General features: G+C 34.3%; 1 protein-coding gene across 1 annotated transcript in view; it reads right to left on the bottom strand.

Annotated features, from left to right (window-relative positions):
* The window catches only part of ND-B22 (NADH dehydrogenase (ubiquinone) B22 subunit), a 59,861-nt gene extending 47,412 nt beyond the window's left edge, over nt 1-12,449 (bottom strand). The window contains exon 1 of the mRNA XM_085822302.1: nt 12,281-12,449. Coding sequence (XP_085678428.1) covers nt 12,281-12,390 — 110 coding nt within the window. The 5' untranslated portion in view covers nt 12,391-12,449. The remainder of the gene's footprint in view (nt 1-12,280) is intronic.
* Between the last annotated feature and the right edge of the window lie 3,841 nt (nt 12,450-16,290).

Below are 16,290 nucleotides of genomic sequence, written 5' to 3'. Positions count from 1 at the left end.
GCATGTTTATAGTAGACGATTGTAAAACGTGTTTTGAAGCTGTCCTGACAATATTGGCTAAATAAAGTGTGTTTCGATACTTCATAAAGTGTCGTTATTCACTCCAAATCTAAATGACCCCGTACGAATGTGAAGGAAGAAAATAACACAACAACTGGTGTCAGAAGAAAAGAGAAAAATGTAAAGTCTCGAGAGTACGTGAAGTTCCAAGAACCACCAAGGAGAATCGAAAGCTGTACTCTGGTGCTTTGCGGTAAAGCTGTGTCCTGCGTGATAGCCTGATAACCTCAAGGCTGTGTTGCTGATCGTGTCAGCGTGTTTATAGTAGATGACTGTAAAACGTGTTTTGGAGCTGTCCTGATAATATTGGCTAAATAAAGTGTGTTTCGATATCTCATAAAGTGTCGTCATTATTCACTCCAAATCTACACGAACCCCATACGAACGTGAAGGAAGAAAATAACGCAACAACTGGTGTCAGAAGAATAGGGAAAATGTAACAATAGTTTAAAATATAACTACTCTGTGATATTGTATGAATATCTTTGAGGAAAAACATAACGTTTGTTACATTTTTTGTGACAAGAATAAATTTTATGAACTTTTATCGGACTTGTGCATTACGATCTATATTACGAACCCATATGCACGCAACACTTCTTGGTGTCAGGAGTGGGGTTGAATGCCAATAACTAGAACGATGGAAGAAGAATTAAGGCTGCTGATAACTATATTTTCTGCATTCCAAGAAAAGATGGAAGGAGTTATCAAATCAGTTAAAGCAGAGATGCAAGCTGGCCAAAAACACATTAAAAAGGAGATAAAAGCAGGTCAAGAATTAGTTAAAAAAGAGATGGAATCGTTCAAGAATTGATTGAAGCAGGTCAAGAAGAAATAAAAAAAAAAAAGAAATTACCTCCATAATTGAAAACAAATTTGAAACTATGAAAGACAGAATTGACACGGTTGAAAACAGAGTTAAAGAAACTGAAGAAAGAGTTTATGCCGTTCAACAAAGAATCAAACTACAAATTGAAGAAAAAGTTTCTGTTATCCAAGGACATATCGAACAACAACTGATGACAGGGATTCTGCAGTTGCCAAAGAAGTTGATAATTTAAAATTTAAAGATAATTTAAAATTTAAGATAATTTAAAGAAATTTATAGCAACGGCAGGGAGCAATTTGGATGGTTTTAAATTTTTACCCATGCCTGCTCATCCCTCTCTGAAGCTATCCACTTATGATGGGAAGACCTCTTGGCAAGTGTATAATACACAATTTTCAATAGTAGTGGAATCAAATGGATGGGATTCCCAAGCTAAGGCCTGTCATTCCGCTGCTTCTCTGAGAGAAGCCACAGCAGATATCCTGCAAACTCTCCCAGAAAACCAAAGGCTAGATTTCGAAGTTCTAGCCAGTGTACTGGAGCTGCGCTTTGGGGAAAAATATTTGAAAGACTACAGCAGGCTTCAATTAAAATCACATCAACAGAAGCCCAAGGAAATGCTCCAGGAACTTCTCATGGATGTAGAAAGGCTATCTCATCTTGCCTTTTCGGAATGCCTGACAGAAACAAGAGAAATCTAGTCTCTGCAGTACTTCATTGACGACATCCGGGATCCTGAAATACAGAAAGCTCTGCGAATGGCGGATGTCAAGAACCTAAAAAGCGCTCTGTTGTACTCCATGAAATTCGAGGCAGCCCATTTGTAGCAAATTGCGTAGCAAATTGCAAAGCAAATTGTAGAGACTTCCAACCAGTTAGAGCTGCGCAAGTCTACGAGCCAGTGGATCAAGTAATGACTCGTTTAGATGATTTATCCAGACAAGTCAATGTGGCTCTACTCTTATATGCGCCCCAAGATCACCAAATGTGGTGATATGTGTTCTGCGCTGGTTTTTGGCGCAATTGCGTGTTGTATGGCAACGCTTTTGATGTTGAAAACTCTTTTGGTGGAGTGGTTTAATTTCTCGTTGGTTCGTGTCATGTGTGTTTCGAAATGGCCTATGTTGCAATGAAAGACGTGGTTGCAAGAGGGTCTGGGAGATTATTTTTAGTGGCTGTGCATGATAGAAGTAAGGAAATGCTGATGCAGTGTATTAAAGAGTGGATTGAGCCTTGTACAACTATTTTTCAGATGGCTGGAAATCTTACAAGGATTTAGGAAAAGAAGGTTTTGACCATTTATTTGTGAACCATACTATGCATTTTATGGATAGCAAGTCTGGCTGTCATATAAATACCAAAGAGAGTACGCGTCGGCATGTTAAAGCTATGTTTATTTTGTTTTTATTTTGTTAAATGTTATGTTTTTTTTTTTTTTTTTTTTTTTTTTACTATGAATTTCTGCTGTTGTCGTTTTTTGAATTATTTGTAATTTATTTTAGTTATTTTGTTGATTTGTGCGCAATGCCTAGATTGTGCAATTTGTAGATTTTTTTAAAGTTTAAACAGAATGCTGTGTACATGGTATTCTTTGAAATTTATTGTTGTTAATTTATTAGAGTGAGGTTCGTAGATTCCTTCGCTGGCTAGATTGTGCCATTCATAGACTTTTTTTAAGTTAAAACATACAGCTGTGTACATGGATTTTTGTCAAATATTTTTGGTTACAAACTTTGTTTTTGCTATCTAAATTTTTTGTTTTTGTTTTGGATTTTTAGCGTAAATTGTGTGTTCAAAACGTGGTTTTCGCGTTTTTGGAGACATTTTAGGCTTAAAGTTCGAAATGTAGACAAAAAATTTAGATAGTAATATGGCACCATGGAGTTTCTCACCAAAAATTTTTGTGAGAAATTTGTCGCCGCATTTGCCAACCTGAGGGCACATATAAGAGTAGGTCAATGATATGGTGTAGGAGTGAGAATAAACTGGCTCTAAAGTGTTGGAAATGTAGTACTGAAGGCCACATACAAATGAATTGCAGAACACCCCAGGGCATGGAAAATAAAACAGATGACTTTTCCAGAGTCAGTGCTTTGAAACAGAACAGGAGAGAAAAGAAACCAAATATATAGTGCTAGAACTGCAGTGTTGAAGGCCACATACGAAGGAACTGCAGAACATCCCAGAGCACGGAAAATAAAACAGATGATTTAAACAGACAATTAAATGCCATGAGATGGAAAAGGAGTGACAAGAAACCAAAGTGCTGGAACTGCAGAGCTGAAGGCCAATTATGAAGGAACTACAGAACACCCCAGGGCACGGGAAATAAGACTATTTTTCAGCAATGATGCAGGAAACAAATTAATGATCATATTGTGAAGCGGAGTTTGAACAATAATGAAAAAACCCGTTTTAAAGCGCTCAAGATTTCTGCAAAGAATAGCAATAGTAATGGAATATCTCCATCAATGGGCATATCGATGGAGTTCCTTGCAATATGATCATTGACACAGGAGTTAATGTTACCCTCATTTGGAAAGATTTAGCTCAATAATTTAAACTCATTTGTACGCCATCCTGTGTTACCTGCCAGACTGCATCTGGTGATGAAATCAACACAGATGGGAAGTTAAATGTGAACATCACGTTCGAAATGTCTCCTACTATCACATGGCATATGTAGCAGATATTACAGATCCTTGCATACTTGGATTGGATTTTTTAAGGAAATAAAATTTTTCCTTGGATTTCAAAATCAACAATCTGCTTTCAGCATCAGAGGCATAACTATCCATCATATCAGAAGTGATCCTCACCTGAAAATGTCGATTACTTGTCTGAAAGATACAGCTCAGAAAGCTGCCAAAATTATAGTAGGGTCAAAGAGAAACACGAGACTACCAGCTATTCCCCATCTCAGATGCTTTTCGGTCATGACCTTCATCTACCTTGTGATCTCTTGTTTGGTCGCCCTTCAGATGCGCCTTCATCGCCTGAGGAATACATCCAAGATCTTCAAGCCCAGTTTGAAGTGATGTACAATTTTACATGAGAGAGAGTAAACTTATGATGATTTATATGAGTGACAGAAACTTCGAGAAGATGAAAACCCAATACGATACCAGAGCTACTGGACATGATTCAATGAGGCAAACAAGGTGTGGTTGAGAAACCCTTTAACGAATTTTTGATTAACAAACTCAAGAATTTTAAAGCAAACAATGGCAACACTCTAGGGGGGGAACCTTTTTATCTCTAGCGTGCAGAACTGTGTATCAGAAATTCTAAAGATATGCTCATTTTAAAATTATTTTGCGACATTGCTATTGAACTGAATTTTATATTTTAAATGCAAAGAACATGATATTTAATAAATAAAGGTAACACACAAACGTTAAAAATATGCCCCTTTGGACATAATTTAAAATCTGAAACCTTTCTTTCTTTCTTTTTTTTTTTTTTTTTTTTTTTTTTTTTCTGTTTGAGTGTGTGTGTGTGTTTTGCCTTATATTTGGCAGGAGACTGGGATGGCTAAAAAGAAACCTTTGCAAATATATTCAAGGTGAGCGAAACATTATGCTGAAAAATGGTATTTGGGATGTCCTGAAAATGCAAAAGATGGAGTTATAGCACATCTTTTTTCACCATAAAGGGCATTCAGTTACTGTGACTGCAACATCTATTAGAGACGAACGGCTGTTATCTGACAGTAAGAATTTATTAAACGCTAACATGCTGTCTGTCACTTGAAAATGGTAGAGACATTCGCCCAGATGCCACATCTTCTCTATGCTTTCATACTGTGATCATCATTTGTGATGCAGAAGCGATATTTGTCACTGAAGACTACGCTATCCCATTTTAGCACTCTATGCAACTCTGATATGCCACCACTATTAATGAACCATCATCAAGATTTGTAATCATCAGCCTTTGTAAAAGATGGCTTAACACCAAACTTCCATCAGCCAATTATTGCAAAACTGTTGAAGGAAGGGGAACAACTTATACAGTTGCAAATATCTCTAGTTGTCATCAGATAATAGGTGATCTCATGTGCGGCAATTAGCATGGTCTGAAACCCATTTTCATGTTCCAGATTTCTTACAGCACAGAACATCATTATTACTAAATCCAACCAGCAGTTGCATCAACCTAAATTTCGTACCCGAAACTGCATAAACATCACTGACAGTTGATAAGCCTACCATGAAGAATTTCTTGAACTCATCTGTTCAACAATAGCGAGCATGCCTTCTTAAGACATCATTTTCTCTTCTTCATTCACCAGATTCAACAACAGCAGAAAACTTCATGCATTATAGTCACGATGATGTTCATATAAGCCTCAAAAAAATATACTATATAGCTATATAATATAACTATTTTAACTGTATAGCTATTAGATAGCTTTGTATAATTTTATGCTTATATTCCTATTGTTAACACCTGATTGATTTGTAAATGCAATGATTAACTTGTATGTGCACACTCTTTTACAATTTTGCATGATAAAGTGTTTATTTTTCTGTGGTGCGACATTTTTTTCTGTCAGACACTGTAATGTATTACAGAAGAATGCAGAAAATAATCATTTATCTATTTGCTGAAAGTATTTGTTTAGAATTTAAATTTGTTTAAATTTAAAAAAATATAAGATATACACTGCAGATTACAACTGCATGGTTTGACAGCTTTAGTACTTTCTGTGTGCTGAATTGACAAGAGTTAGTATATATTCTTTTATAAACACCAATGAACATTTACAGCTGAATATTTCATTGTACCTTGTCATCAAGATACTTTATAATTTAAATGCCAAAAAAGTTTGGAAGCAAGATTTCATTTTACCATACAACTGAATTTAACAACTTTTTTGCCTTTGCTACATTGTATATATGTAATAATCTGCAAATATGAGACAGCAAAACTTCTACTGAGCCCTTTATATTATAGTAAAAGATTCAAAAAGCAAAATCATTGTAACTCTATTATTTTCAAAGGCGTGGAATTTTATTTCATTTTAATTTTTTCTCCTACAGTGTACTAAGATTCAGTTTTTACTGAGCTTTATATTCTATCCCTGTTAAAGAAGTGACCAGATTCTTAGCACATGAAAATTTTATTTCAAACTCATTTTGAGATTATGAAAAGCTAACAGAATATCTTCTTTCAAATAAATAGGATTCAAAGTTAATTAATCACAGAGAGGAATAAAACAGAAATTTGAAGGATAAACACACGTTATTTTTTACACAGAAGACAGAATGTCTTACCAAGAAAATTATTTTAGAAGGAATTAAGAATTTAAAAGATAAATTTTATCTTACATACAAATATATATATATAAAACTAACTAAAAAGTGTCTCATTGCTTTATGCACCACCAGTTGTTTCTCCAAATAAACTTACAATCATTTGTATATTTTTTACCACAGATTAATAGAAAATATATATATATATATAACTAAACTGCATTTTCACAAATTATTCCACCAGAAATTAACTCTGTGTTTTAACTTGAATATAAAAAAAAAAGGCTTAAAAGAAACTCCCACAGATGAACGAATAACAGTTTTTTTTTTTTTTTTTTTTTTTTTTTTTTTTTTTTTCAAGTATCCATTATGATTAATAAGAAACAAGGGTTGATCTTTACATTATGGTAACTTGGCGTTTTTTTGGCGAAAATTTGGCGACCAACTCTCCTACAGCAACCCTCTATTTTTTTTTTCCCGCCGCCATTTTGTCTTCACGAAGTAAAGACATGTTTCTTTTCTTTTTATCTACTGAACACTTCTTCCAACAATCTACTAGCCGATTTTGGTTGATCTTTACAATATGGTAACTGGTAGTTTGGCGACATTTTGGAGGCGATAAAGGTTACTACCTGGGACTTTGGTAATAATGTGAGCAGTACTCAGTTCCGATTACGCATTATTTTGTGTGAGGGAAATGAGAGATCATGGGATATGTCATGTGATATTAATGGACGAATTACGGTTCTTGAATCGGAAAAGGGGGGAAATCGGGAAAAAATCTGGAAATTTTGTATTTGGTTTATTCTGTGTTGTGTGAAACAGTGTTCGTGAATTTTTGGATCCCAAGGCCGTAACTAAAGAAAAGTTTATTGGACACGTAATCAAGATTCTGAAGAAGATTAGGTAAGTTAGTATTTTTAATTACTTGAGGATATTATTTTTATGCATTGTGTTCTAAATGTAAGGTGGAAGTAAAGGAATTTGGTATTATTGGGAAAATTGTTATTAGCAATGATTTAGTTTAAAGTAATTAGCATTGTAAGGTAATTTTTATTAATTTAATGTATGTGCTCATTTATATTTTAAGTAGTGTTTTTGAATTTAATTATATTTTAATTAAATGATAGTTATTTTGTGAATTTTATGTTTGTAGGAATTTGGTATACGTTATCAGGTAATTTCATATATGTTCTTTTTACTGGGTTTAAAGATTGAGAAAATTGTCATGTATTTTCGTGAAATTTTTCTAATTTATGAGAAAAAAGCAGTGTACATGGATGTAGTGAAGAGTGTGCGCAATGCCATTTTTGTGCAATTCTGGGATGTTTTTTTAAGTAAAAATAAGTCGACGTGTACATGGTTTAGTGATATTTTAATTAAATGATAGTTATTTTGTGAATTTTATGTTTGTAGGAATTTGGTATACGTTTAAGTTGAAGTAAACGTGCATGGAAATAATTTAAATATTTCATATTAAGTACTTGTAATGCTTGCGGTATGAATTCGTTGGTGACGTGTATAATGTAATAGATGATTTGGAGGTAAAAGTTTTTGGATATTTTATTTATTTTATATGTGGAAATGTTCATATTTGGAAAGGGTAAATACTTTTTCGCGATCAGGTAATTTCACATATGTTCTTTTTACCAGGTTTAAAGATGCAATGCCATTTTTATGCAATTCTGGGATTTTTTTTTAACTAAAAATAAGTCGACGTGTACATGGTTTAGTGATATTTTAATTAAATGATAGTTATTTTGTGAATTTTATGTTTGTAGGAATTTGGTATACGTTTAAGTTGAAGTAAACGTGCATGGAAATAATTTAAATATTTCATATTAAGTACTTGTAATGCTTGCGGTATGAATTCGTTGGTGACGTGTATAATGTAATAGATGATTTGGAGGTAAAAGTTTTTGGATATTTTATTTATTTTATATGTGGAAATGTTCATATTTGGAAAGGGTAAATACTTTTTCGCGATCAGGTAATTTCACATATGTTCTTTTTACCAGGTTTAAAGATGCAATGCCATTTTTATGCAATTCTGGGATTTTTTTTTAACTAAAAATAAGTCGACGTGTACATGGTTTAGTGATATTTTAATTAAATGATAGTTATTTTGTGAATTTTATGTTTGTAGGAATTTGGTATACGTTTAAGTTGAAGTAAACGTGCATGGAAATAATTTAAATATTTGATATTAAGTATTTGTAATGCTTGCGGTATGAATTCGTTGGTGACGTGTATAATGTAATGGATGATTTAGAGGTAAAAGTTTTTGGATATTTTATTTATTTTATATGTGGAAATGTTCATATTTGTAAAGGGTAAATACTTTTTCGCGATCAGGTAATTTCATATATGTTCTTTTTACCGGGTTTGAAGATTGAGAAAACTGTCATGTATTTTCGTGAAATTTTTCTAATTTATGAGAAAAAAGCAGTGTACATGGATATAGTGAAGAGTGTGCGCAATGCCATTTTTGTGCAATTCTGGGATGTTTTTTTAAGTAAAAATAAGTCGGCGTGTGCATGGTTTATGTGTATGTGTTATTTTGAAAAATGCGTAAGGAGTATGGTATTGTGCACTTTTTCCCAATTTTGCAGTGAATATTTGTCATGATTAAGTAGTTTTGTTAGATAAAATTTCTAGCATAAGTGTAATTCGGCTAGTAGATTGTTGGAAGAAGTGTTCAGTAGATAAAAAGAAAAGAAACATGTCTTTACTTCGTGAAGACAAAATGGCGGCGGGAAAAAAAAAATAGAGGGTTGCTGTAGGAGAGTTGGTCGCCAAATTTTCGCCAAAAAAACGCCAAGTTACCATAATGTAAAGATCAACCCCGATTTTATCTAACAAAACTGCTTAATCATGACAAATGTTCACTGCAAAATTGGGAAAAAGTGCACAATACCATACTCCTTACGCGTTTTTCACAATAACACATACACATAAACCATGTACACGCCGACTTATTTTTACTTAAAAAAAATCCCAGAATTGCACAAAAATGGCATTGCGCACACTCTTCACTATATCCATGTACACTGCTTTTTTCTCATAAATTAGAAAAATTTTACGAAAATACATGACAATTTTCTCAATCTTTAAACCCGGTAAAAAGAACATATATGAAATTACATGATCGCGAAAAAGTATTTACCCTTTACAAATATCAACATTTCCACATATAAAATAAATAGAATATCCAAAAACTTTTACCTCTAAATCATCTATTACATTATACACGTCACCAATGAATTCATACCTCAAGCATTACAAATACTTAATATCAAATATTTAAATTATTTCCATGCACGTTTATTTCAACTTAAACGTATACCAAATTCCTACAAACATAAAATTCACAAAATAACTATCATTTCATTAAAATATAATTAAATTCAAAAACACTACTTAAAATATAAATGAGCACATACATTAAATTAAAAAAAATTACCTTACAATCCTAATTACTTTAAACTAAATCATTGCTAATAACAATTTTCCCAATAATACCAAATTCCTTTCCACCTTACATTTACAACAATGCATAAAAATAAAATCATCAAATAATTAAAAATACTAACTTACCTAATCTTCTTCAGAATCTTGATTACGTGGCGGATACACTTTTCTTACTTCTGTTTCAGAATCTTTAAAATCATACTTATCTTTCAAAGCAAGATACCAGGTAAAATAAATAACATAATAAAACATCTTTATTTCTCTCTTGCACAACCTTAAAAAACATTTATTACTATCCTTTTCAATACCACTAAATACCCATTTCGAATTCACTTTAGTTACGGCCATGGGATCCAAAAATTCACAAACACTATTTCACACAACACAGAATAAAGCCAAATACAAAATTGCCAGATTTTTTCCCGATTAAAGAACAATAATTCGTCCATTAATATCACATAACATATCCCATGATCTCTCATTTCCCTCACACAAAATAATGCGTAATCAGAACTGAATACTGCTCACATTCTTAACAAAGTCTAACTAACCTAATCTTCTTCCGAATCTTCCTTACATGGTGGATACACTTTTATTATGGATTCAATAAAATTACTGAACGATTTTTTTTTCCGAATTTGATAGAAAAAAATTCTCTTTATCACATCTACAATTCACTTTAGACAGCGCCATACAATCCCAAAATTATTCAACCCTACTTCACACAACACACAATGAATCTTAATACAAAATAATATACATTCACAGATACTTGTCCAGATTCCCCCCTTTTCCGATTAAAGAACCGTAATTCGTCCATTAATATCACATGACATATCCCATGATCTCTCATTTCCCCCACACAAAATAATGCGTAATCGGAAGTGAGTACTGTTCACATTATTACCTCCAAAATGTCGCCAAACTACCAGTTACCATATTGTAAAGATCAACCCTCTCTTTTTATTTCTTATTCTTACTTCTGAAGTGAAGAAGTGTTACATCTATATGTCGAAAAATATGGTCAATATGTTTGCAAAATCCTGTTCAGTTTTGGACAGCATTTAAACAAAATAAATAATTTGTATATGATGCAAACAAAAATGCATTACACTATTTCATGTAGTGAATAGTTATCAGGGAACAAAGTATAATGTAACGTTCTTTTATATTGTAACCAGAGTTTTTTTATGTTTGGGATTTTTACTGTCAATTTCCCCATCCGTTCTCCCAACAAAATCTAAATGAAGTTTTTAGTTTGTAAAACAAACCGTATTTTGCCTTTAGAGGCCATGCTACTAGGTTGCTAGATAAGATAAGATTTGTAGTCTTCAGTCCTGTTTATAATTGCTGGTAGTTGAATTCCGTGCTGGTTACGTTTTGAACCAACTTTGCATTAAATTGATTTGTGTAGCCTTTGGCTACAAATTTATTTGAATTTAAATTTTACATTTGAACTTAATTCTTATCATAAGTTATCTTGCCACAAGTGGTTGACCGAGTCATAAGCACAAAGTGTGCCTTCTGTTCAGTACATTTAATTTTTTAATAGAATAAGAGCATATCTTAACTTAATAAAAATATATCTAAACTTTATAATAATTACATTTAAAGACATTGAAATCGGTATCTAATTGCTTGCCATGTAATCAAATGTTTATATGTAAATTTTACTCTTACTTTTATTATAGAATTTTTATGACAAAAAATTCAGATTTCTGTTAGATTAAATGTTTAAGTAATGTAAAAAATGTGCATAAAATTTAAAATAAAAAGTCGAATGTGATGTCAACATAACTATTAATAAAAGTAATAATACTCAGTGAAGGTTATTCATATACAGCTATTAGACTGTGAGATTTATAAAATTTGAGAACTGTAAATAAGCAATATATTCCATAATCTAAGCAACATTATACTTTTTATAGTCGGACAAATTATAAAAATGTTTTAAAAGCAATAATGAAACCTAATTCTGGTCTATGAATTCATGCAATTACACATCCCTATAGTTCTAATTTAAGGAATGAGACAAAAAAGTATTTTTAGACCATGGTAATTTTGATCATTGCCCATTTTAAGAAACATCTAAAAGTCTAAATTTGCATGTGGTTCCTTAGCAAAGGAAACACCAAGAGTTTACCTCATGCTACTAAAAATGTGTTCTTTTTTTGGGGGGGGGTGGAATTTATAATATGCAGAGTTGACATATCACATTCAGTTTTAACTATCAAATTTGGCTCTTTTAAAAATATTTTAAATGTTGTGCTTTACTAACATGAAAGTAACTAAGAAAAACATGCAATTTATCCCTCCTGCCATCAAGGCTCTGACCAAATTCGTTAAAGTTACGTGGACAGAAATGGCGGAATGTTTTTCAGCTCAGTATTTAGGATTACCATAAATAACAAAGTTATCATAATCTTTCATTTATCGCGACAAAATGTCGACAAAAATATTTATCGCCAAAAAGGACTAATACTAAAGCTGTGCCTGACCCGTTTATGTCCCGTTTTTACTGATCATCATAGAAGACGCCAAAAGTAGCGAAATCCCGTGCGCACCGGACACTAGGATTAGACCCAAAAATGCTCTATTTCACATTCTTATGTGAATGGATTTATTACGAAAAGTAATCCTAACATTACTATTGCTCAATTACCTATCATCATATGTACTCCATGCATTCCTTACAGCTCTTTTATATAAGCTACAAACTTTTTGAGCATGAGTCTTTAGAGTCACTTGCAAATGACGAGGAAACACAACCATCTTTCTCAAAGGCAAATCAAAAACTTTCAGACGAACACACAAAGTAGACAAGAAGACAGATGTCTTGTTTTGCATCCGCTAAATCTTTTGGCATCAATGGGCGAAAATCAAGCTGAGGTGCGAAGGAAAAGTAAATAGTAAGGTAGTATATAGAAACACAGATCGTATTTTATTCTCGAGTGTCAAGATGTAAAATCATTTTCTTACTCGGCTTCTGATAAGAATTAGGGAGAAGGAGAAAGAAGAGTCTGGAAGGAGGTGTGGGAGGCAGAAAAAGAGGGTCAGGTCTGCGCTAGCGGCGGCGAAAAAAGAGGGGGTAAGTTCAGGGTCGTTATAAGATGTAGCCGCGGGTGGTACACCGCAGAGTCAGTTTAGCGTGAATGAGTTAATTAAGGTTGTAATTCTTATGTGGGTAGGATTTCACATGGGTACCGTTGTTTTTTACTGGGATGCGGGGAGTGTCTCAGAGTGCTAATAAGGCTTTTACAGTGGGTTTGTACTGAATAAAAGAAGTTGACCGCTAATCGTTTAATATACTCTTGAATAATCCGCCACCTAATTACTCATAACTTTAATTTTAACAATAAATCTTTGGGTTCTAATCTTAGCAAAAAGGAAAATGAGATCTTACGTGAAATTCATTCTGATACTAATATCATTATCTCTAAAGCTGATAAGGGCGGACAGATCGTTGTTATGGACAAACACACATATATTACTGGAGTCTCTAAATTGATAAATGAAGGCCCATACTGCTCGATCCCTAAAGATCCTTCAACTTCGGACCTCATGAAAGTAAAAAGTGCTATTAAATCTTCCCACATTCTGCCAACTCAGTTGAAGAAATCACTTATTCCGCCTATTACTAATTGCGCTAGACTTTATACTCTTCCAAAAGTCCACAAAACCGGTATTCCTTTTCGACCAATTGTTTCCAACATAGGTACTGCTTCATATCCTTTGGCCAAATATTTAGTTTCCAGATTTTCTCCTCTACTTGCTAACAATATTCACACTGTAAAAAATTCTGTTGAAGTCATTGATAAACTTAAAAATATTTCCCCACTTCGTTCCATTATGGTTTCATTTGATGTCAAATCATTGTTTACTAATGTTCCGGTCGAAGGAGCACTAAATTGTCTTGAAACTAGGCTTCGGGAATTTCACTTCACACATACTGAAATTAATGAGTTGGTTTCGCTTACTAAAGTTTCTCTAAGTCAAACCCACTTTGTTTTCCAAAATGCATATTTTCGTCAAGTTGAAGGATTGGCTATGGGTAATCCTTTTCCTTTCCTTTTCCCACTATTGCCGTGTGTAGCTTGCTGATAGCAAGCTGTATACCGGCTGTCATGAATTAAAAAGTACATTGCAGGTATAGCAAATGCTTGACTGTGTCCGGAGGACAGGATGCAAAATGAAAGAAGGTGTGACTACTTTGTCACGTGAGGCTATAGCGGTGTCTGGTAGGCTGGAGAGATGCTGGTCCGAGTTTCAGGTACAGTGTGCATTTTTACAAATATTCAGTGCATAAACTCATCAAAGTGCATTTTTCTCACAACTAGAAAGACTATATACAAAAGTAAAATTCCGCAGGGAGTCCAGCAGAAGCAGTCAAAGATATCTCTTAGTAGAGGTCTTTTGATTGGCTGTTGAGACGTGTATGCGAAAATCATGAGAATTTGCTATTTACAAAATATTCAATTGCAGAGACATAAAAACATACTTTCCAGTAAACTAAAAGTTAAATTAAATAAAATAAAACAAATTTGAAACCAATAGGAGCAGTGAGAGATCTACAGTAAGCAGTAGAAGACTTTAGTTCGTAGTCCCGTGGGAGGTCACCCTCCCGTGCCTTGACCCCGATAGTGGCTGCTTAACTTTAAGCATTTCAGTTTTCCAAGTAAACACAGGGTAAAAACTTAGGTTGGAAAGTTCTGATTTTCATTGAGGATAAATGCAGTAAATGGTCTAAGGTGCCTGTCTTCGTGCAATATTTCATATTCAAAGAGGTTAAATTGACGCATATGATTGCAGTCCTGGGCTTCTCTGAAGAAATTCCGATTTTGCTTTGCGATGAACTTATCTAAGGGGTCGATCTTGAGGTCATCTTGTAGACACTTATTTGTCACGAAATAATGAGCATTCGTAATAATCCTGAGATAGCGGTTCTGCACAACACATAATTTATTGAGGTCAGTTTTGGTCAGGGCGGCCCACGCTGGGGAGGCGTAAGTCATGATCGGTCTGATCGCAGACGTGTAGATGAGCCGCTTTTTTCCCAGGTCGAGAGTGGAGTATTTACCAATAATTGGGAAGAGACATTTGATAATTTGTAAGGCCTTATCCCTGACGTAATTTATATGGTTAGTCCACGTTAAGCGATCATTTATAATCACTCCGAGGTACTTGGCATGGGGAACAATTGGAACAATTTCGTTAAATAGATAAAGTCCTCTTTTGACAGGTGTGTTCCTTTTATTTCTGCGTATGAGGAGAAGTTGAGATTTGGCTGCGTTTATTTGGACTTTCCATTGCGCGCACCATCGTTCAATGCTAGGAATGACATCTTGTAGTTTTTTGATGGCGTGATTCATATTAACAGACTTTACTGCCAGGGCAGTGTCGTCTGCATAACAGGCCAGAATAGCGTTATTTTGAGATGCTTGAGGAAAGTCAGCAGCATAAAATAGATACATATAAGGTCCTAGAACTGACCCTTCCGGAATACCGCTATGGATATTTCTAGACGAGGAGATAGCACCGTTCACACAAACACAAAAAGTCCGGTTTGTAATGAAGGAGTGAATTGTCAAGATCATTTCTCGGTCCACGTTAGCAGTAATTAATTTGGATATGAGCCCCTCATGCCAGACGCGGTCGAAGGCTTTCGCCACGTCCAACATGAGGAGAGCAACACTTTGTTTGTTATGCAAAGCAGAGCCACAAAAGTCAGTAATGCGTAACAACTGCTTCGTAGTAGGAAGGTGCTGGCGGAAACCAAATTGTTCCGGAGGCAACATGTTTAGATAGGATTGCATACGTGAGAGAATAATGCGCTCATAAATTTTTCCGAGCACAGGCAGGAGACTAATAGGTCGATAGCCATCTGGTTTCGTGTGGTCCTTTCCAGGTTTAGGAATTAAAATAATTTTTGCACTTTTCCACTGCTGTGGAAAGTAGGAGTTAAATAAACACGCATTTAAAATGCTAGTGAAATTCGCTACTGCACAGGGAGGTAACATTTTAACTGCAGTATTAGAAATGCCATCATTTCCGGGAGCTTTGCGTGATTTGAGTTTTTTAATAATTTGAGACACTTCTACAGGGGTAGCAAATTTGGGAATATTTCGTGCTGTGGGGGCATTTAGCCAATCTTTCACATGAGTAAGGGTGAAAAGTTCAAAGTTTCTGTCCACAGGCCAATCATTTGGCGTAAATTGTAGTTCCAAATGCGAGGCGAAAACATTTGCTTTATCTTCATTTGAAAGGGCAACAACTCCGTTATGGAAGATGGGACGATTGGTAACAAAATTTGCTTTGAGGTTTTTTATTAAAGTCCAAAGAGATCCGTCACGGAAATCTAAGTTGCACCTTTTTTCACACAAGAGTTCGTCCTTGTGTTGCTTCACAGCAGTTTTGATGTCCCGGTTTAGGCGATTTATCGCCCTTTAGGCGACAGGATCCCAGGTAAGGTTGTAAATTTTTCTGAGGCGATTTCTATGCCTCATCATTTGACGTATTTTAGGCGGCAGTCGGAAGAGCGTGTTTGTATTTACAACTGTATCACTAGCATTTTCAATAGCCCTTTGAATTTTTGAGGTAAATGAGGATACTGCAGAGTCGATGTTATCAACACAGATCAAATTTCTGACATCAAGAACACTGTCTTTCATGAAG

This window comes from Stegodyphus dumicola, chromosome 8 (assembly GCF_044657685.1).
Source record: "Stegodyphus dumicola isolate Sdum_Otavi_A_Nest chromosome 8, ASM4465768v1".
In the NCBI taxonomy this organism is placed as follows: domain Eukaryota; kingdom Metazoa; phylum Arthropoda; class Arachnida; order Araneae; family Eresidae; genus Stegodyphus; species Stegodyphus dumicola.
This window is presented reverse-complemented; position numbering and strand designations above follow the sequence as displayed.